The 23,417-nt window shown below is 42.2% G+C and overlaps 1 protein-coding gene across 2 annotated transcripts in view; it reads left to right on the forward strand.

The window, feature by feature from the left end:
- The window catches only part of LOC136439058 (cubilin-like), a 51,344-nt gene that overhangs the window by 22,846 nt on the left and 5,081 nt on the right, over positions 1-23,417 (forward strand). Inside the window, exons 3-17 of one of the 2 annotated variants that reach the window (XM_066434205.1) lie at positions 833-897; positions 5,261-5,444; positions 5,597-5,697; positions 5,924-6,124; positions 6,318-6,692; positions 15,283-15,461; positions 15,686-15,788; positions 16,096-16,281; positions 17,242-17,967; positions 18,141-18,393; positions 19,234-19,349; positions 19,778-19,861; positions 21,494-21,718; positions 22,046-22,184; positions 22,541-22,700. In XM_066434205.1, coding sequence (XP_066290302.1) covers positions 833-897; positions 5,261-5,444; positions 5,597-5,697; positions 5,924-6,124; positions 6,318-6,692; positions 15,283-15,461; positions 15,686-15,788; positions 16,096-16,281; positions 17,242-17,967; positions 18,141-18,393; positions 19,234-19,349; positions 19,778-19,861; positions 21,494-21,718; positions 22,046-22,184; positions 22,541-22,700 — 3,097 coding nt within the window. The remainder of the gene's footprint in view (positions 1-832; positions 898-5,260; positions 5,445-5,596; positions 5,698-5,923; positions 6,125-6,317; positions 6,693-15,282; positions 15,462-15,685; positions 15,789-16,095; positions 16,282-17,241; positions 17,968-18,140; positions 18,394-19,233; positions 19,350-19,777; positions 19,862-21,493; positions 21,719-22,045; positions 22,185-22,540; positions 22,701-23,417) is intronic. The other variant, XM_066434204.1, reaches the window with a different exon arrangement.

Raw genomic sequence — 23,417 nt, forward strand, 5'->3', positions numbered from 1 at the left:
CGGTGATTTTAAGTTCGCCATGCACGATTTTACCGTAAAAGGAAAAATATTAGCGGGAGTTTTAAGTTCACGGTGAAGAGGCCATCGCGAACATTTCCCCTTTTACAGCAGTACGCCATGGAGTTGTTTTTTTGCAGTAGAATCATTTACAGTTCCTTCATCGGATGGCATCAGCTTCATCAAGCCGTTGTGAATCGTTAGATACATTAAAGTTGTCTGATTGTCTTCATGCTCTGATTCCGCCGGTAAAGATAAACGAAACAGGCAGAATGGGACGATATTGTGAATTTGATCCTGATTTGATATCCTCCTTTATTGAGCAGGGATTTGTCCAGCGTCATAAGTGGTAATATTGACCATTACTCAAGAATAGACAGACCAAAGGTTTGGCTTTTATGATTTATGAGTCCATTACTAAAAATGGATTGAAAGGAACGGATCGGCAATTGTTTCAAATAGGTCTTAATGATATTGAGATCATAAATCATATACATGGCAGCACTAGATTTCTCAGTTCGAAGTAACCGCAAGGTAAAGAATGTGAAATCTTTACCGCCATGTAATATTTTCTCAGTGCAAGCCCTCATCTCCGTTTTAAAGGCGTTTTCATTCGTTCAGATTAACTGATAAACGGAAATGGCATTTCATTGGCGAATAACAGAAATAAGATTATCTTTAATTTCAACGGATAAATATGGATGATAGACAAACCGAACTGAGCGGAATACGGTGAACTACGGCAGAATTGTACATAACATGATATTGATATATAATCTATCGATATAAGTACATGTACATGCAAAAGGACTTAATTATGTAATTGCCGTTTCAGGGCGACTATTGTACCATCCAGTGACGAATGGCACAAGCTGTCGAAGGAGATCTGCCCACTGCCTGGTAAGAAAAAGCTTTGCAGCTTCATAGTTTAACAAGACAAACAGACAGATAGTATCTAGCTACACATACGCAACATGGCCGCGGTTGGCAAGGGATAACATATACTTCTGTCGTCTGTGTGGCACAGCGGTTAGAGCGTTGGACTCAGAACCAGTAGGTCCCGGGTTCGATACTCACCATGCCCCCACCTTGTACCTTTGGGAAAGGCACTTAACTCGATATTTCTACCATGACGGTGGAGTGACGCCCACCGAGCCTTTTCGGCTAATCTGTCTTAAAAGTGTTCCAAAAAACATACTACGGATTTGGTTGCCGATGTGCCAACATCTAGCACATTTGCCACTTAGAGCCGTACATTTTTTTTCTGTCGACACTGTTTGTAAAAACTATTTAAGTTGTTGGGATGGCTGGGGAGAACAATTTGGAGGTCATCTGCCGGAAATGATCTTGTTGTCTCGTGTTACATGTAACGTTATACACAAAACTTTTAGAAATTCACGACATCTCTGAGCTGATATTTTACATACAATCTACAGGAAGTTTATGTATATAGTGTTGGCACATAGTATCTCGTTCAAGTACAGACCGTTAACAAAAACGCATTACCGACTAACTCATAAACTATTCAACATATCTCAGCGCCTTCTTAGATCTCGCTCCTTTTAATACGTCGTTATGCAGGAGCAGGTGGGCTGCTATTAGCGCTCTCCCGGCCAATTTTACCGTGACACCTCGGGAATGGACCGGAATATTGCAATCGAGGTGTTTTCTATCTACACCAATTTCGCTGAACCATTTTGATGCAGTGAGCTGTGGTGTGGAAGATTGGAAATACCGAGAGCGTGACCCGACACTATACCTCCAGCTTCTCAAGTCGGCGGCAGCATCATTTTTCCAGTCAGGCTCAGTCGGCTTTATTTCATCCTTAGTGCCTTGATGGTGGGGTCGGGGTTAAACACGAGTATTTGTAGACTGCTGTAATACGTGCCCTGTAATGTGTGTTAGGACACTGGGTCTTACCATATGATCGCTTTTGTATTCCTCCAATGTCCAAGAGATTGTGACCCAGACATACCAACATCGCGCGGGTAATTTGACGCATTGATCTGTATTAAGTATCGACGCACATCGCAGGTTATAGCTACATATCGGAGTGCTACGCCGTATAGGGATGATCATAAGTCGGACATAATCCCGAAGTAATTGTATCGCTTGGAATTAAAAACTTGCTCATGCATACAAATGAGGTTTCATACTGTTCTTTTAATATCATCCTGTTTTTAGTGTAAAATGCATAACTTGTTCCCTCTTACAGATGAGCAAAGTCATGACATGATTTCAGAAAAAGCAAGAATAGTCTGAACACCCCCCCAGTCCTTGCTAATGACTTTGTAACTTAGTAGACGTCCGCTACTGAGTTGAATATGTTATAATGTTAACTAATGCATGAAAATCTATCGCCTAGGCATGTATTACGGCTTTGGTCGGTTAAACGAGATGTTAGCATTATGAGTAACATGATTTTATTCGATCGGTATTCACGTATTATTGAACATTACACCCTTGACTGCAAGTTTATCATATTTTTCCACGCGGTGCCCCACCGCTGATAATCCATGGATATACGACATATTAAAAATTTAACTGTCCCGAAGCATGGAAATATAGGACTATATCTCTTCCTGCCAACTGTGACAATGATGATTCGTCCTATATCTCGGACACTTTATTGCTTCTGTCGCCATTGTCGAACATCAATGGTAATTCAGCGAACTTATTCAACCCTACACATCCCAAGACTTAATCATAATGGCGCAGTTGCAAGCGAGCTCATTATCATGCCCAAATTGCTCGATTTAATGGAGGCGCAGGCACTAGCACATGGCAATTAAAGATCTCCCGGAACATCACAGGAGGGTTCGACAGGCTTACGCATGGTTTACCGGAAACTGCTTATTGTCCCGGTGCGTCGTGGGGAATATTCGACAGGCATACAGATGGTATCTTGGTAAAGTCTCCTCAGGCCTAGAAAGCAAAATGTTTTGTTTGAGGTTACCCTACCGGCCCAGGCAACAACCCTGGCCGATTTTTGGAGGGGTCTGCCGCTAGCAAGGCACATATAATTTTCGATCCGACATCTGGGTGATGAAACTCAAGATAGACTGTACAATACGTTTGTATGAATACAAATTATATGATGTTAGAATACAAGTGCCTGATGCCTTTCAGTTTTACATGTAGTTACACAAGGGAAACTGTATTTGTTGCATCACTTCGGCCAAAAAAATCTTCTTGAATAAAAAGAGAATCCCCACCTACCGACCCATACTTCTTCAGGGCGGTAACCGGAAACACATAATTTTTCCTAGGCCTCACAACAGAAAGTCCACGTAGTGCCGGAGAAGGAAGTACCAATCTGTGGGCAGTATCAGCACCATTGGACGCGGTAGGGCATGTCGTAATAGAGAGAGTGTGGAGTTATGCTTTTACGCCCACACGAATATGCCATGGTTGACAAATTTACTACCACGCTTTCCTTTTTTCGTACCTATAGCTAACATTTGAGTAAAAGTTACAACCATGTTCAAGTACCCAACATGAAATATGTATATGTTTTCAATTTTCTTCCTTCCTACAGTTAGTGAAACTTTCTGACTCTACTTAGCGTGTATATACATATACATAAGCACAGCTGCAGTGGATTACAGATGTGGCTAGCTATAGTACAGACGTTTGAGAGGGGGAGGGGTTGTGGGGTGATTACACAGCTAGAGTTATTCTAAGACAAGCCGTAGACCATTTTATGTTGTTTACACCACGAGACTATGCATGTTTTGCAAAAATTGATTTTTTTTCACAACTTCATTCATAAAACATACATTCTATACATTACAATTGCCATAGACAAATTAAATCTTCGTCAAAACAATTGTTTTGTTTATTGCAACATTCAGTAGCACAGTAGCTTCAGTTAGGAAGCTTTGATATAGGTTACCACTTCTATTCTGCCACCACCACACCAGTAATAGTTTCTAAAGATGACAAAAATTGATATTCACTGTGCATTTGTATGGTTGGTTCAAATCCAAAGGCACAACACGAAAGACAGAGTAAGACATCATGTTAACACACGGCAGAAATGAATCACTAATGACTGCATCATTGCAATTTTCCTACCGGTTGTGATGATATACATCAGGTGGTATTAAGTTCTCCATCATCCTTGACAAGTTTGACAGAAGTGAAAATGGTAAAGGGCGCCCAAATAATTGAAATTTCCCTGGCTCCGAGTCATGAGTTATTCCTTATCTAATTACCAGGATTCGTTGCAGTGATTCATGGCGTATGTTCCGTTTTTTGTTATATGAGACATTGATGTGACTTATTGAAAATTGGTGGTAAGTCGACTTCACTTGAAGTGTAGGCATCCATATGGAAAGCGAACTAACTTTCACATACATGCTATTGTATACGTTGTGCCGGCGCTACGTACTTTTATGATTCTCTAAGGAAGGTGAAAAATAAATGAAGCTTTCTTATTACAAGTTATATACAAACATGAAGAGGGATTACACCAGAGGATGTGATCAGCGCATCGCAAATCTTACAATGAAAAATTCTAAACGGGCAGAATTCATGACATGAAAATCATACTATCTGATCCTATTCCAAACCAATCTGTATTGTATTTTGATGAAAGATCAAACGTGAGGCGATATGAAGAGCTGAAGAAGCCTGTGGATGCTACAAATTACTAGAAATGGCTTTCTCTACACGCCATTTAACATATTCCTCTCACGATAGCAAGCATAATTGTTTGTGCTGAGATTTACTTACATGAAGGCACCATAAATGACACCGCGCTTTAAAGCTTCTTATCCCTTTGAAGGGAGTATCAAACACTCCCTACGTGATGATAAACATTCATGGACATTTTGATTTGACCTCGATAGTTCTGGAAACATTGAGGCTTATTACCATTCAAGGTCCAGGTGTCACGACCTGGGTACATACCCTCATTTCGGCAAATGACTATGATCTTCACTGCCATTTAACCGTGATGCCTCTATCATCGAAGATACGTTTTTCTCTGGTGTAATGTCTCTAATTTACCAGAACAGCATAGTGACTTTGAAGCATGTCCTCCTTCTATGGTGTGCAAATTGCATGCTGTTAGCCTGTGAGGATTGGACGCCTTTTGACAAATACCGCAGATGTAGGTAGGTAAGTTGTCGATGTGTTTGCTGCTGTCCCGGCAGATTTACATTGGAACCAAAGCACATTGAAAAGAAACATCTTTGAGCTAATGAAGAAATGCAACATACGGCAAATTACCAGTTATGCTACATATTTCAATCGACAGCCTCAGCGTCCCAGAGTAAATGTGGAAACGGCTGGAGCCAACATGGCGGCCATTGCTACCTGGTGGGGCTGCAGATGAGCACATGGGATGAGGCACGCTGGGATTGCAAGGCCAGAGGAAGCACTTTGACGAGCATAGCCAGCGACTTGGAGGAAAGTTTCGTGTCAGAAACTATACTGCAAAGGTGAGTATATCTCCACCATAGCAAAGGAACCCCATGACATAACCAAGATAATCGACAATCATCGTCATGCTACCATCCAACTGACTTCTGGCATTAACACACTCGATAACTTGAAACGACTTTGTAACTCTCTCTCTCTCTCTTCACCATAGCGAAAGTTACAACAGTGCGCATGCGTTTTGGATTGGAGGCCACGACAGGCGTACTGAAGCCAACTACATGTGGGTGGACGGATCACAGTTCAGACATTTCAGTAAGCACCCTCAATTTTTATAATAAAAAAAAGATTGAATTGCTGTCCGTATATGGCAAAGCCTTTAAGGATGATATATTTTATATTTCAGCTGTGTTAAAGACCATAATCTTTCTAGGAAAGTGTCTTATGATATTATGATATAAGACCGAAAATTCTCCTCAACAATATGAAACATCCGAGAAAAAAAAAGTATGGGCTACTAATTCTAGTTTCCTCCCAAAAGACTGGTTTTCTGGATGGCCCAAACACAACAACTACGCCTCCCAACCCAGCGATGACGGGTTAGGCAATGAGGACTGCGTCGCTATCAGACAGTCCTTCCCAATCCCATCAGGAGGTCTTCAGAGCAGCAATAAACTGTACTGGAACGACGAACACTGCCAGAACCGCAATAGATATGTTTGTCGTAAGGAAATCTCTGCAGGTATGTATCTTTGATTGCAATGTCGTTACACTTGAATCAGTATCTAACTTTCCACCGCTAGTTCGCCCTTAATAACATACCCGTGGTTCCTGGGTGGCTTTTATTAGCACTTATGTAATAAAGTTGAACTTACGGCCACATAATTCACTCGCCACTTCGTAACACGTGTTTTATTGATGGCTCTCTCCTCCAGCTTATCTAGGAGTGGTTCCTGCCGCCCCGTCATGCAACAGAACACTGTCAGGGACGTCGGGAACTTTCTCTAGCCAAAACTTCCCTCGTAACTATCCCCTGGACGTTGTGTGTTTCATCACCATAAATGCACCCGAGGGCCACAGGATAGCGATTGACTTCCTATCGTTCAAGCTAGAGGAGAGTAACAACTGTGTAGCTGACTATGTTGAAGTGAAGTCTCCTGGGATAGCTCCCGTGAGGCACTGCGGGGACTGGACCAGGCGGGTGAAGTTGCTGAGGTACATCACCAATCAGCACGTGGTGACGGTCAACTTCGTTAGCGACTACGCGGTGACGTCATCCGGGTTTGCTGCAAGATTCTCCTCGGAAAGAGGTGAGGGTCGTTTCTAACTCCCCGTGGAGGTGATTAGTGCCAAGTGCATGTCTGGTGATGATTAACAACCACGGCTGTTGCAATTAGAACGTATCGTCGTGGGACGACGCATTAAAACTAAAAGCGCCGAGACAACGAAGGCATCCGATGCAAAAAGCAAGTACCAGCTGTAAAACATTTTTATTATATGAATGACATCTTCAGGGAGCCCCAAAACAGATGCGAGCTTGCGAAAAAAAGTGTGGCAAAAAAATTGTGGTCAGGAAGTCTGAACAAATAACTAAGCCATACAGAGCATGGTATGACGAACAATAGATTCTATAATTTGTTCTGTAACTCATTCTTCTTTGGAATTGGTTTTGTCTTTCTGATATCAGTATACCGTTTTCCGATATTTTTGCAATCAACGGCATATATTTGCTCATTTTGCAGCTACTTTGTACGATTTACAGTATGGTTGAAAACTTTTTCTGGAAACAGACGAAAATTGATGCGCGCGTAGATGTCATCCATATTATCGAATCAACATGGCCTAAGTGATTATTCTGCCTACAAGGTAGAACAGGCTTTTATTCCAACCCTGCTAGTATTATTCCGATGTCGATCATTGCTGTACTGACTGATGGATATAACTTTACCCCTAGGTAGATGAAATGATCATGGTGATGTGATGCGAGTGAAAATCCTAAATTCTGAGAAAATGTTGCGCATTACAGGGAACTCTAATTGCCTATTATTCTATCCACAAACAGCTGATGATCGTAGTAATTCTATGTAGCACCTGGCCCCTTGTTTATTCCATTACAAAGCTGTTGAGACTTCCTACGTAAACTGAATACAGATATCTCCCACATCTTCTATAAGCCAAAACCTACCAACCATTTGAAAAATCAAACTCAATCCCGAGCATTGTTGAGTTACGGCGTTCCCAGCCAACCGACTCACAAACTAACCAACGAAAGCTAATAAAAATGTACCGTCCTTCCCTTTCCCCGCCGGTAATGGTAATAAACTTTTCTTTGACGCAATTCTTTGCTCTTTGCCATTTGGCTAACCGCCTGATCTTTTGATGTCTGCCTGTAACTTTATTACAGGAGGTTCTGGCCGTATACCTCCCTGCAGCCTTGCTATTTATCAACTCTGCTCAACGCTTCCCTTACCGCACTGGTTTTGGCAAAAATCCATCATCTCCTTCTGCGAACAAGAAGGAAAAATAATTTTATGCTTGGAAAATCCGTGCTGGAACATATCTATTACTCAATAAATCAGACATCGCACGTAATGGCAAAACCCGTCGGGCTGTCTGCTAACATCCGGGCGACACTTTCACTAACGTAACCCGGAGGTTCGGTCCGTGGTGGTCTCGGAATTTATCATGGTGGGACGACAAGATTGATGCCCGTTATTACCTGCGTGAAAAATGGCCGGAGGAAATACTGATACCGGCTTTCCCCAGACCCGAGGTCTGAGCGCATTAGCGGATAGAACTTCACATAGCCTTGAACATGGGGGTAATATTTTAAGCACATGATGCAGTGATCTAAAAGAAAGTGCACAGGCTTTTAGCTCAGCTTACTAATGCTCTATTTGAGAGGATGGAATATGGAAAGTTTAAGGCTCGACCTATTGTGAATGATTGAAATTGAATAAGAAAATGTGATTGACAGACCGACAAAATTGGAGACGGAAGGAATCTTCCTGGACCGTAATGAGAGAAGGAAAAGATACTCTTGGCTGACAGGCTTGTAAAAGCACAGCTGGGCAATCTGTATATATATATATATATATATATATATATATATATATATATATATATATATACATATATACATAGTACATAGTTATACTCTAGTAAGTTGAAGCATATACAAAGTTCTACTTCCAGTATTCTCGGTTACACATAATTTCTGTCAGGTCTTTTCCACTTAGACCAGTTTCTAATACTATAATGCTCTTAAATGTATGAAAATGAGTATGGACGGCCTCTTCTCCTACATGTATATGTGGAGCGCAAAACTCCTCATTTTCTAGTTTTGAAAATGAATCATAGTATTTTCGAATTGCAGGCACGTCCGTTTTCAATATTTCATTCCTAGTTAGAATTCCAAACTTGCACCAACTAGTTGTTGGTAATCCTTCTCTCGTTCATCAAACATTATTGTACCTTTAGTATTACTATGGACGACACCGGGCGAGTTAATGGGTGGTCCTGTAGATAAGATAGTAGCGCTGGAATGTTATCAACAGACAGTTAGATAATGCAACCGCTGCTGCTATTAAATGATGACTCATCCCGTCGAACGGGCTCTTATCTTCATTTTTCTTCGGAGGTAAAAGCTACAATTCTCTGCCAGGGATTATCTATCAGGCACTACGTAATGCCCGACCAAAAGTCCGCTACGGTGGATGAGCGGCAACTTGCCGGCAAGGTCTGCGTGATGAAATATGCTTTATTGCCATTCCATGTATATTCTTAGCAAAGGTAAATTCAATCAAACACAATTCGTACACATATAATCAACGAGCATAAGGGTCGTTCAGTGTTAACACCAGCCTCGCAAAAACGTGTTAATAAATTACACCTATGCCCTGCACATCTAGGATCAAGGGCTGTTTCAAGCTTGGGAAAATATCTCATTCTGTCTTATTCCTATCCACCACAGTTCTAAAATGTATACGTAGGCATCAACACCATTTGAAATATCCCGATATTCGCGATTCTGGTTGTTCTCCAAATTTCCGTATTGTAATATGTTTCGTCATAACGTTTCACATCCTGTTGCTCACTCATCAAAGAAGCATCCCGTGATGGGTTTATTTGTATGATTCAGGTGACTAGAATAATCGTCTTCCCGTTCTCGCTTTAAATCTGCCATGAGCTCCGGGGGACAAGGCGACACACGATACATTCAACTACATTTGTTTGACGTTGTGTACACGAATGCACACATTCATACAAGAGACAAGTGCTACAATATATAATCCATTCTCAAACAGATAAGGTTCTCACAAACTGATAAAGGCACTCTTTCGCATCAGTTGATGAACTTGCCCGTTAAGAGCCCAAGGCATTGAAGTAAACAGTAGCCTCAATGTTTTCAAGACGCCGCTCAATCTGCCGGATTGCTCGTTGAAGCGGGGATAGCCTCATCAGAACATACGGTGGTGCAGATTTCAGTAATGCCATCTGTTCCGCCATGCACCACAATGGAACAAGTAGTTAAGTCTTCTAAGCACTCGAAGTAAAGAATCTGGAAGCATCTGCATACACAGTCGACTAGTCTTGAGATTTCTCTAAGGCCCAACGTTGGCGTAATCGATTTACTTCAAGGACACTTGATTTAGTTGCTCAACTCTGTTCTAACTGATGACTTTGAAGACAGAGGATAAGAGATATTTTTGGCAACATGACTTCACAGTAAATGACTTTAATTTCTCAGTTTTCTTGGCAAGATTTGTCTCGACACTCTGACTAAAACGGTGTTCGGACTCTCAGAAAACGTGGGCAGGGAAAATAAGAGAGTGCTCGGAAAATTGAATGTATATTAAGGAGTGAATGTGCACTCTGAGAGCTTACTTGATAAATGAATATACAACAAGACTGTAGCTAGAGAGTGCGCCTTAAGTGGAATTATTGCAGTTCTAATGCATATTCCACATTCACAATGATGGTGATTAGTGCTACGTTGAAATGCATGGCAGCACCCACAAATTGTCTCGTCTGTGAAAATGAAAATCTCACGATTGAAGTGTTTGTCTCGGCGGAGGGAACATAGCTGTGATAGAAAAACCACTTTCCTCAACAAAAATGAGGCCCTTCGTCAAAATTTTTCTCTCAAGCTACACTTGATTTCCCAAGTGTGCACAGTTGTATATACAGTTTACTTTGCATCATATTAACCACAAGTGCCTTGGACAGTTACAATTATGTACATCTATTCTGTGACAGATTTATAGATCCCCTTGGACACGCGTTTGAAGGACAAGTGGAAGAACTTCTGATTCTACAATGCTCATTTAATTCATCACGAAGTGAACATATAATCCCCATGCATCAGCTAAAGTCAAAGACGATACAAGCAAAGGCTATTAAGAAAACCCCAATCAATTCCACTTAAATTCGCCCGATCGTCTTCTGAAAGCAGCTCGCCTTAAGGATTCCCCCTTAAGTTGGATTCTTTTAATGTCGCAATCCTTTACCTTGCGTCGATTTTATATTTGTACTTCTTATGTTGGTAAGAGGCAATTCACGAGCACCTATAAAGAACACTTCTCCGGCTTGCGGAAGGGCAGACAACGAATGCAAATTACGCAAGTGGTTAGAGATGATCATGTTGGAAATCCGTGCAGTACAAGTGAGCACCAGTCATACATACAAATTGCGCTACGCACACCATGACAGCAGTTCTGAAAGCGAGTCACGCGAGATATAAAACCGCCTTAAAACCCCTCGAAGTTAGGCGTCTTCCTTTGCGCATCTCTGATACTGCATTAGACAATGATCAGCCATCATCGGCGGTATTCGTCTGTTTATGGCGTGCCTGAATTGGCAGGTAAAGGTCGAACATCATTCACAAAAGAAACCCGCAAGCTGACGGACGCACAGTGAGTCTAGACAAGCCCGTTGTTTTAGCACCCATTGTAACTTAAAGTGCTGCATCTTATTCCACATTGATGAATTCTAATGTAGTTGGAAAGAAAACCAATCCAAGTCATCCTATGCGTAGCTGATATTCATGTTTGTCCTCTCAAAGTCCCTTTTCCCGGAATCGTTTGGAAACACCTCAACTTTCTCCTTCTGTCTGCCAAGGGGCATGGATGTGAAGGCATCTGGGAAGGCAAGACGCAAAACTAGACTTGAGATACGACACCTCTTGAACCCTCCAGGGCAGGTTCACGTTTGCTGGCTGCAACATGCTGATGTGTAGATCTGTAAGCAGCAATTGATGATTGGGCCAGTTATAATGGGCAAGTGAAGTGTTGACTTGAATAAATATAACTACACGCCTTGAAAAACTAACATTGCCAGAACTGTCGATGAATTTTCAAAATGTATACTGCTTCGGTGAGGGGTATAACATTGGGCAACCATGTTGGACAAGAAACAGTAATCCAGGTCTCATTGATTTAACCTCTATTATATCAACTACAAAGCTTATAATGTGGAAGGTATTGGCTTTATCAATATTGAATACCTCATCGGGCATTCTAATGGTTGTATCTGGTTTAAATGTAGGCAGACTATACAGACTAATCAACAACAGGTCAATGGCGATATTGACTTTTTCAAATACCATTCTTCAACTGTTGACACCGTAACATGAAATAGCATGTCACAACGCAGGGTACCGTTTTACTCACGTAGGGACATTTTCGACTTAGGATCCTATGTGAGGTCCATCCAAAGGAACTCTTAATCTTTGAAAGGTTCACAAAGAGAACGTGGATGGGGTGGCAATGAGGCGCATGCACATCAGCACATTGCATGTTGATACTAACAAATTATCCAGTTTATATGGCTTACATTACCAATGCAACATGTAATGTATCTGGAGTCAGCCAGCATTTTAGGTATACCATTTCTCATCTGTACGACACAGCCACGCCTTCATTCATTAAACCTCATACAAAGCTATAAATGCACATCATTTTGGTCGTAAAATGTGTTTTGATAATACATCAAAACCGTTACCCATAATCGCCCCATTCTTTCAAAACATTTATCTTACATTTGTGTACCACAACGTTACCAACTACATTGTAAGGCTCTGTTAGTGTGTCATGTAAGTATAACTAAAGACAAGTCAGGATTAGCATACTCTAACATACCCGTATTTCAACACTAACATTTTATGATATTTGCGTTGTGCTTTGATTGAGCACCTGCGTCTAGCCCACCTTGACTTCCCCTGTCTCCGTGCGAGTTTCCGTCGTGTAATGAACAATCACTAGATGAGTCCTGGGGCGCCTGGAAGTCTGAGAAGTAGTTTGTGTCTCATCCGCATTCGTTATTGAACACTTAACTGTGTGGTATGTACTGTTCAACCCTCTAAGCAGGCGAGGTCCCCCGTCCCCTGAACACAAAACAGAGCATCACCCGACTTCTAGTAGGTTCCCTGTGTGTTTCTTCTTTGAATTTAGTTTTTCTGCTATCATCACCTTAAGTTGTGTAATTCTGTTACGCCATTCACAAAAACCAAGAAAAATTAGTTCGTCTTGATACACAGAAGCATAGATCAAACAATGCCACGATGTTCATTTTAGTATATTTCTATGAAAATATGATAACATCCAAAGATGATTCAATGATATTGTCGTTTTAGCTGTCCCTAGGGAACCCGAACGACCGCAGACCTAATTTCGGTCGATGAAAATTTCTCGCCGTTAGCCCATTCCGACATCATGTATCGATCTTTGTAATTAGGACGGATTGACCTGAAACAGTTATAATGACTAGGATGACAGTTGATGTAAGGGGAGGGCTTCATGAAACTGTTAAACAGTGTTGTGTGCAGGACATGATGAATGTCTTCATCGCCCGGTTAAGTATACAGTGATTACCCCAATACTTGCTGAGCCTGGACCAACCTACCAGTGACGTTGATCTTAATTTCACGTGAAAACTTTATCCATTGAAAGACGCTAGCTTGTAAAGTTCATATATACGACGTTTATGTACTACTAAGCAGTTTCACCAATTAATGCCGTAGCTACCATGAATAGGCGATGGTGAGTAAAGTAGTCTAAGCTCAGTAAATGCCACCTCACACCACGGCGTAACTTGATATCAAGCCAGACAGACCAGGTAGTCTTCCTTTGTCAAAGTAAATGAAAATACGTCCGTCTATTTTGCTAAGTGGTTACGAATCAAATGCATTTAAAGGATGATTTGATGATGTAGGTTATCAGTATATTTATATCCACCCGATCCGTCCTAAGTTACAAGCCACTTTTAGATTAGAAAGCATTCATCATCATACATACCATACAATGGAATTGGTCATATCAATTAATTTCAGAGTTATCAATGTGTTCGTAAATCCTGTAACATATAAGCCGCCCGGAGGGTCGTCGGTGGTGTTATAAGATTCTCTATCATTGCCTGGAATTGGAGCATTGCCATCATCGATAGCGGATTGGCGGCGGTGCCTGTCCCTTAGGGTAGTGCCAATGCCTTGTACTCGTTGGCGGAGTCAGCTACTGACATATGGCAGTTAATTATGTAGAAAATTCATCAATGCTGAAGTCTAGGGACTCAATTTTCCATCATCGATTAAAAGTTTGCCAATAATTTTGTCAAATATCATTTCTCATTCATATCACGTTGCTGTAGTGGTGTGCCGACGAATTTACATGAAGCTCCTTCCTCTATTCGCGGGATGTTTGGGGATTTGGCATCAATTTGTTTCAGAGGATGTTACGGCTGAATGATGTCTGGTGATAGCGAAACTTATTTTGCTGGATTTTCAACTCTCCGGGTCTATCAAAATCACTACTTACGGATATCAATCCTCCTGGATATAACCAGACGTATTAGTTCCAGACTATTAATAACGTTACCTTTGTTGGTTATAACTTAAAGATGATGTGGATATTACTACAAGGAATTTCTTTACTCTTCGGGGAAGGCTTAACTTAATAGCATTTCACTAACTGACGTATATCTAGATATGGCTTCTTAAGTCATAAATGTAACACAACCATTAACGATACAAAGGCGCACTATATCATGAATCCGGATGTAGCTAGTGTGAGGGATTACGAATGATATTCGATACCCGAGAGACACAGAGTCAGTGACTTTGACAAAGGAGCTTATCATAAAGTAAGAGATGGGAAAACACGTACAGGCTGAATTCATCTAATGATTTCTACAGCATATGCATTCTACTATCTTGAAAGGAAACCTGAGGATCCAACATCAGTGCATACAGAGCATTAACTGCAATTTCCACTCGCAGTCCATATCAGTGAAGGAATATGCGACGCCTCAACATTTATCACGCCTTAGCACTTTAATCAGCCAGCTGACATGAATTGTTGAGAGTCAGTTATACGATGTATCATAGAATAGATGAATTGTATGTTCAAAACTTCTCACCAATGTTCTATAGTCTGTCATGTGCAACAGTTTGATTCTCCACGTTCAAAGAGTTGTAGGTTATATCATTTCTCGCAGATGTATCAATGTTATACCTTTTATTGGAGCTGTCGGGAGTCATTGAGAGCAGGACACATACCGCTCAGTATATTACCTATGAAGGTGCGGTCACATTCGTCGTAGGTCGTACGATTTTGATGTCGTGTGATTTCCGAGCAGGCTGTGACAAAACCAAGTACATTCCTACAATGATCTAAGACAGCCTTTTAGGTAACAAGGCTGAATTTCGTACGACACATACACGACTATCCCTCAGTTTGCAGTCGTATGAGGATCGCACGATGAATGTGACCAGGTCCTTCACGTTTAACAGCTTTGATAAAATGCAAGGTTGATTCATACAAAATCTTTTTGCAACGGCAAGTGTTCATGTCAATGCAAACCGCCATAATTCATGGTACATACGTACATTACATTTTGCTCTTACAGAACGCAGTGATTGCCAGGAGCCAGGTTGGCTGCAGTATCGCACACACTGTTACCGAGTTATCGCTTCGCCCCTGGTGTCCTGGCAGACTGCGAGTGCTACCTGTCAAGACCTCGCCGCCAGGTTAACCAGTGTACTCGACGGGACCGAAGGTCGCTTCCTGGTAGACCTACTAATGCAGGTATGCTAGAACCACACAAATGAGATTTTTCCACATATTGAACGATAAGTAAGACCATTATGTCTATTATGATACAGGCACTTTTCTTTCCCATGTTCGGACTCTCTGCTGAGGTTGCAAGAATTAATCGAACTTACTGGAAAGCCTAACGGACAGTTACTTTAAAGCAACTGTTTTCTCTGCCAACTTCTTTCTTCACGCTCCAACAACAACAACTGCTGCAGAGGGAAGACTTCGATCCGAAAATCCTTTACTGGCTGGGGGCCAGACGACACCCTGGGAGGGAAGAGTGGCACTGGACGGATGGGTCTGACTTCAGATTCAGAGGTATAGTGCTACTTGTGCATCAATTCTCCATCAAGGCAGATTTGGCAGATATATATCAGTCGCTAAAGGACATACTAGTAGTAGTGTTCGGGTAGCAGGAGTTAATCGACACTCTTGAGAGGTGATTCCAAAGAAACAATTCCAAGGAAAATGTTTTTGCATTGTAAGATAAAGCAATCATGCTCTACGTGATGATGGCAATGCAAACTCTATCTATGACAATCAATCAGCTGCGTTGCAGATGGGGTAGGTTACTAAGGACAGGGGTCAGGAAATCAATTTTCCATCCCGCTTTGTTTTCCCGCAGACTGGATCCCGGGTCGGAACGTGACGAGCCATAACTCACAGCGAGCTCCGCGGGAAGAGTGCCTGGCTCTGCAGTACGGCCCCGGCGGCAACGATGGCGGCCAAGCGGGACTGGAGGACCGACTGTACTGGAACGGAATAAGCTGCTCAAGCAAAGCTCGATACGTCTGCAAGAAAGTCGCTTCAGGTAGAATCTGCTACAGGGAATAGGCTGCTACGTTGGTGCCTAATAACCTGCTTGTCAATTAATTACGAACTGTAACTGTTGCAGTGACAAAATCCCATTTAACTCTGCTTGAACATCCTTCATAAGCAATGAGTAAGTTCCACCTCGTACGGAACCACCCATTTCATGAAGAGACAATAGACTATCTCAATTACATCATCGACTTGCACCATTGAATCTATACTATATAGTCTCATATTTACCTTATTTGAAATACATTTTAACATTCATCACACCACTCGCTGCTTCCAAGGAGATTCTAATACCGAAAATTGGTTTAGAAAATAAATTACACATTGAATCGGCCAAGAATTTAGCATCGTAGAATTTTTCCACAGCGTCGCGCTGGTGAGCCATTGCACCGGCATCTGATAAATGAAAGTCTTCATCGCCTTAACAGTTCGGGTATATTGCCGCATACTTTAGTGTAATCAGATCCCATCGGTGTAAGTCACGGAACCCAGCGGCAATACGTCTCCACGAAAAGGTTATCGAAGTTCATGATCCAAGTAAATTCTCCATTATCGTTTATCAGCCTAATGCAGTATAAGAGGCGGTTTCTCATGAGAAAAGCTGATGAGGATGAGTACTTAAAGCAAAGCTGATGCCAATAACTCAGGCTGGGTTTAATATTATTTGTCTATTGCCAGGAGCGGTATAGCAACTTGGCCAATTTTGTCCCAGGCTGGGGCTATCACATGAAGCTGAAAATAAAAATGGGGTGCAGTGATTAGATTAACCACGGCTGTGCGCGGCAACCCCATTGTGATACTGGTTCTGTACGTGGAGTAATGGTATTGGAATGGTATCTATTAAATGAATTGGGCTCTGTCGGTATAGATGAAATGTGCTCTTGTAATCTTGTAATCATAAGAATGGTTCACCTTGGCATAATAATGCCTGCCTTTCATTTTATTACAGCACAAACCAACCAGCGGATACCACACGCAAGCAATGTCATAATACGAGGGTTGAATGGAACAATTCGCAGCCCAAACTTTCCCCATTTTTACCCAAAGAACTCCAACTACTCCGTAACCATGGCAGCACCTAAAGGATACCGGCTGGCCTTGCACTTTACAAGCTTTTGTATAGAGTATCAAGAGAATTGCCTGTATGACTACGTCATTATTCAAGATGGAGACGATGGACCAACCACAAAGAATTGTGGAAACTACACCTCTAACCTCAAGGACCTTCGAAGAGTTTCCTTGGGCGATACTCTCCGTATTACACTGATATCTGATCACTCCAACTCGTGCAGCGGTTTTGAAGCGTCCTTCACAACTATAAATGTGGAACTGTGTAAGAACGAAACCCACACGTCATCTAATGGTACCCTGGAAAGTTTGTCATACTGGGGAAGCTACTTCAACAACTTGGACTGCACAACAACGGTGACAGTACCGGAGGGTTACCGGGTGTTCTTTGAATTCACATCGTTCCATCTGCAGTACTCTCGGGAATGTCGGCAAGACTTTCTACAGATGTCTCTGGACGGAGATGACATTGCTGTAACGCTATGTGGAGATAGGACTAGAGACCTGCAACGTATGAAGTACATCACATACGGAAGTCTGCTGAGGTTACGGTTCCATTCGGATGGCCATGGAAGCTATCCTGGGTACATAGCGGCATACACTGCAGGTAAGGGTGCCCCACTAGTAGCCGTCTTAATGTGAAACAGAATCTATACATGATGTAAGTAGACATTACCTCTTTCCATGAATTCGAAAATTTAGGATTAGAGATCTCCAAATAATTTTCTGTGGGTTTCCCAAATAATCTATCACAATTCTGTTACTCTTACAACTTTTCAGTCCAAGAAGTTTCCGGGGCAGTCGAACTAGACGCACGCCATGCAGGGACGATGCAATCTCCCAACTTCCCATACCCCTATCCCAGCGGTCTGGACTACCATTACGTTCTCCACGCTCCAAAGGGCCACAAAGTGATGCTGTCGTTCTCCACCTTCGACATACTGAAATCCAAAAACTGCACACAGGACCACGTGGTGCTTGTCGGGGTGGAGCGAGGGGGCGAGGTCGTCCTGTGTGGGGAAATCACCGACAGGTACGTGAAATATACATTGAGCTATCACCGACAGGTACAATATAATGTACGTACATGAAACACACATTACCGTCATGTATGTGTAGGGGAATGATCGAGTCTGTGAGAGGCCACCATCGAGGAAATGTCGCAAACAGAAAAAGGCCCAAATTCCAAAACACCACAGCATACTGTATTGAACATGTGCATCAGCATTTGTAGACGTACAGATCAAAGGGCACAGACGTACAACCGATAAAACCACGGCCAAGCGTGAGCACTTAACTAAAACTCTCATAAACTCTCATATCCTTTCTGCTGTCTGACAAGTTTGCATACGTCCCAGCAGAGGCGACGGCAGGAAATTCTGTTGCATAAAGGCAGTTTAATATATGGAGGCTTATAGTAAAATTATGTGACTTGTGAACTACATTAGAGCATTTGTCTTCTACATAACAAATACTGCCACCACGGAGCAACCATAGTCAGTTTTGGTCAATATCTGATCACAGTTGCCGCAGCGAACTTAAGCTTGATGGGCCTGCTGAATCCCGAGTTAGCCCACATTTCCAGTGTGGTACCAGTCTGTCTGCCATAACATAACAGAAATCGATTTCCTGCTGCGATGTATACCATAGGGTTCACGACATTTGCGTTACTTACAGAGAACCTCCTTAGCTCGCCATGATAGAGGAAGATGCATGTGTGAGAGATGTGACCCCTTTAAGGCAACAGTGTCGTGTAGTGCCTTCCAGCACTGTGTGATGGTGTCTGTTAGATGGGTACAGGACTTCATTGATCGTATAGTGACCTGGGGCTGTACCTCTTTCAGTGATATGTCTTTCTTGTTTGTTCCGCTAGAGGCACGTTACAGTACACGTCCATCAGCCGTACCCTGGTGGTCAGGTTCGTTGCCGGGAACGCCACCAACGCTGGGACAGGAGCAGGCTTTATTGCCGACTATTTCAGCGTTCCACGTAAGGAGGTCTTCAATTTAAGATATGTCGAAGGTGACAACTAGCGTATCAAGGACGATGATTGATTGGGGCAATTGTGATTCGATCAGAGATAAGCTCACAATCATTTTGTCTAAAACGTTTCTCCTAACCTGACCATGGAGGCTTGGGTTGTGCAGCTATATAGTTCATGGCGAGATCATCTTTAACATTCGCCAATGTATAATATACAGATAATACCAAGTCCACCCTATAAGCTTCAATGAGACAGACAGAAACGTTAATGCCTGGTAATCTTTGTCACATTCAACCATCGATACAGTTGGGCAATCATCCGTTCTTACATTGTGAATACGATACAAGCGAAAGAAACACAACATGTTAGTGGCTATTCTGCCATTTCGATCCCTTTTTAAGTTGTTTTTTGTCCTCTAAATCTGTTTCCACAGAGAACAGGACGGTAGTCCCCAACAACGCCGTCTGTCCGGGCGCGCTCCCGGGATACTACTGCACATGCCAGCCGACCAGAACAGGTATGTACTGTCATCTTTATTTCAAACTGTTCATTTCATGATAATGCACGAAATGAGTTGTCTATTCAGACCACTAAAATCTATCCGAATTTCCCTAAGCTTAAGGGCAAAGAAAAGACTATTCTTCTTTTAACTACCAAAAACCCACAAATTATAGTAAAGGTGGGACATTACGTCTTCCATTGCTTACAAAAGAGAAGTCAAACCCTTCACTATTTATAGACAATTACATTTGTATGATTTAGATAAGCAGCTTTTATACCTATTTTGTACACTGTTCTTTTATGTATGTTATTTGCATTTACCCTTTGGGCATGAATTTGCAATAAACTTATTATTGACACCCACAACAGTTGTTGAAGTCAATAAACGCTGTTTATTATATGTCACTCCATGAGTTTACGTCGTCTGAAGATCACCCCATGTACTGACAACTGATCTAATACTGAGATGATTTGTTTGAAGTAAAGTAGTGCCAGGCCATGGCGCCCCAAGAGTTCCTGTTTTGACGATAGTTTGGGTAAATTGCAGCCTGGTTGATCAGGACAAATGTGAAAAGGGCAAAGGGAATAGACAGCAGGGCTCTGCGCCCTAAACCCGATGGCGCCTCAACTGCTGGCCAGCCGAGAAGAGGGGCTTATACTCCACCACTGTGTGATAAAACTTTCTATTGATTTCAATTAACTCCAAAGTTAGACGCTGAAACCCGGTTAGAAAGAAATTACTGCGGCTAGCCATTTGATTGCGTGGCATACATGATCAATAGTTTTTGTTTTCTCAAGTTGTATTATAAGCTGGCTACAAATAGTATAAAATTATGGTCATAACAGACATGACATCCGAGGAAATTACTGGAGCAATTAGTCTGGCTTGAATAAAAGGTGACAGCCAGCTAGTATAGTGAACGTGGAATATTTCGAAAGAATCGATTTTCACCGATAAACCTGCTTAGACCGACTTTTAGCGCCGAATTCCACGATTTTAGATCCCAGCAGTTGCTAATCCACCTACTTAATGTAGTACTAATCTTGCTCCAAATCCAGTGAATCCAATGAATACTAGAGTAAGGCTAATTATGAGAGCGGTCTTTTATCTGTATAAAGCCTATCGTGAGCTTAGCTCACCGTGTGAGAAAAAGTTGTAGATTGGTAACTTAATAGTTATTGACTTAACGTTAGATGCATCAGGTGAAGGTCGACATATCATTTTAGTAAATGACATCAATATGTAAACATTGCATCATGTTTATCTACGAGAGAGCTGGGGAGGATTGGAACATGGCAATCACAAAGAAAGAACTATAACAAAGTACAGGTCTGGGCAGATAACCCACAGAGGCGCCATACAGAGGATACCAAAACATGAATATCTTGAAGATATCGATGAGACGGATAGAAAATTGTCTGATTGACATTTTCCCAAATCCTTTCTCCAGCTGGTACGTAAGATGCATTAGGTGAAGGTCGACTTATCATTTTAGTAAATGACATCAATATGTAAACATTGCTTCATGTTTATCTATGAGAGAGCTGGGGAGGATTGGAACATGGCATTCGCAAAGAAAGTATCCTATCTCCAGCTGGTGCCTGTCGAAACTAACCTACAGACAATCCGTATGTTTTACATCTGCAGAATGCATTAAAATAGAGGACACCGTGAGGGACACCACACCCATACGTTCTACGGGAGGAGGGGGAGGAGGGGTGTACATAGCTGACTCCTTCTGGGCGGGCATCTGTATCATCATCCTGATGCCGCTCACGGTGTGGGTGGTCGTATGTGTACAGAAGAACCGCGCAGACTGCCGTAGAGACCCGGAGAAAGCAGCCAAGAGGTACAACATTGGAGAAGACTCAGGTAAACAATCTTCCAGATTTACTTTGACATTAAGGTTCAAACGTCGTGCGACGCATGAGGCAGTAAGAGAGGTCCAGCACGTTCGGTCGGTCAGTCTCATCGCAAACAATCTTCCAAGGCGAGCCCAATTTGTTCAGACCGAAGCCAGCAAACATTTGAAATCAGAAAGATGTAACCATGGTTTTGGACAGCATTCGATCCTCAACATATTTTCATTGCATTTCTGCAATACAGATCTGACTAGCTGACGGCAGCAACAATCATTTTATGTTATCATCTTTAAAAGTATAAGTGGGTGAGCCAACATTTCTCCACGCTTCCTTGCAGAGGCAGCCGACCCCATCGCAACGACAGAAGGATCTCTAGCCAAGAAGAAACTGAACAGAAAAGGCTCGGACAGACGGAAACATTCATCACCAAAGGCAAAAGACAAGAAGTCGTGCAGAATATTCTGCTGCAGACCAAGGTACCAAAGGTGGCATGTCATAAACTTTTAAAGGCTGTAACCTATACATTACATGTGCATGACTGCCTAGATGATAAAAATTTGTCTCTGCTGGGCTACCGTTGACCCTACCTTCTCACATACCTTATCGACCAAAAGTGGGGACGATTTTTGTCGATTAGTACCCGGGCACAAATATTCACTGCTTGTGCTGGAATGTAAAGTAAGAGCTAACAAACATACGAACGAAACAATCTATTTACATTTTATGAAAATGAAAGTGTACGTTGGTTGCAATAGATATAAAGAATGGTAACAGGAAAAGGGTACCGAGCCATCTACTTTCACACACACGTTAACAGTTGATATTGTTCCAGCGGCTGCTGTAAGCCGAGCGGGTGTTGCGGCGGTTGCTGCTGCCAGCGGCGGGAACTGGAAAGGGACGGCAGCAGTATCAGAAAAAGTGTGGAGGATGACGACACCACAGGGGAGGAATCCGAGGAAGACTCATTGGAGAAACTCAAGTTGAGAAAGTAGGTAATACAGAGCTCATCTGTTACCTGAGTGCACGAAAGGAGAAAGCGATTAAAAATGCCGTTCTAGAGATTTGATGATACAAGGGAAAACAATCTCTCCTCTTAATCCTTCCATCTATCACCGTCTGCCGAGATCGCGAACAGTTTGTAACGACCTCTGCAGACTCTATGTGGAAGCAGGAACCTGGTGCATTAGGAAGGCTCTACAGAAACGAGATAACAAATGAAAGAACGTGCTTTCCTGCACATGTTTCCTTCGGATAGGATTAACTTGATGTATTCGCTGCACGATGACTAAAGACCAGGTACCTGAAGCGTGGCGGTAATGTTAGCAGCCGAACGTTACTAGGAAGCAATGTACAGTTTTTATCCATACATTAGGCTGAAGCATTTCTGGAAAAGTACTTGCTTGGCAGGGAAAGTGCTTTTACATATTTCTTGACATAAAATAATGGGCACTTTAGTATCTTCCGGAGTTCATGAGCATCCTAATGAAAGTGAATCGAGGGAGGATGCATGTTTACCTGCCTTCCATGTTGTACAACATTCAATCTTAGTATAAATTACTTTGGCTCCGTGAGCAAATACACGCTGAAAATTCAGCGAACCCATGTAACTAAACCGAAGCAGCCTCATCTGTGCCAGGCGCACAGTCCCCGAAGTCTGGGTTTCCAAGAGGCTGGACGGCGAGAAGAAAGTCCTGACTAACAGAGAAGCA

The sequence above is a fragment of the Branchiostoma lanceolatum genome, chromosome 7 (genome assembly GCF_035083965.1).
Source record: "Branchiostoma lanceolatum isolate klBraLanc5 chromosome 7, klBraLanc5.hap2, whole genome shotgun sequence".
NCBI lineage: Eukaryota > Metazoa > Chordata > Leptocardii > Amphioxiformes > Branchiostomatidae > Branchiostoma > Branchiostoma lanceolatum.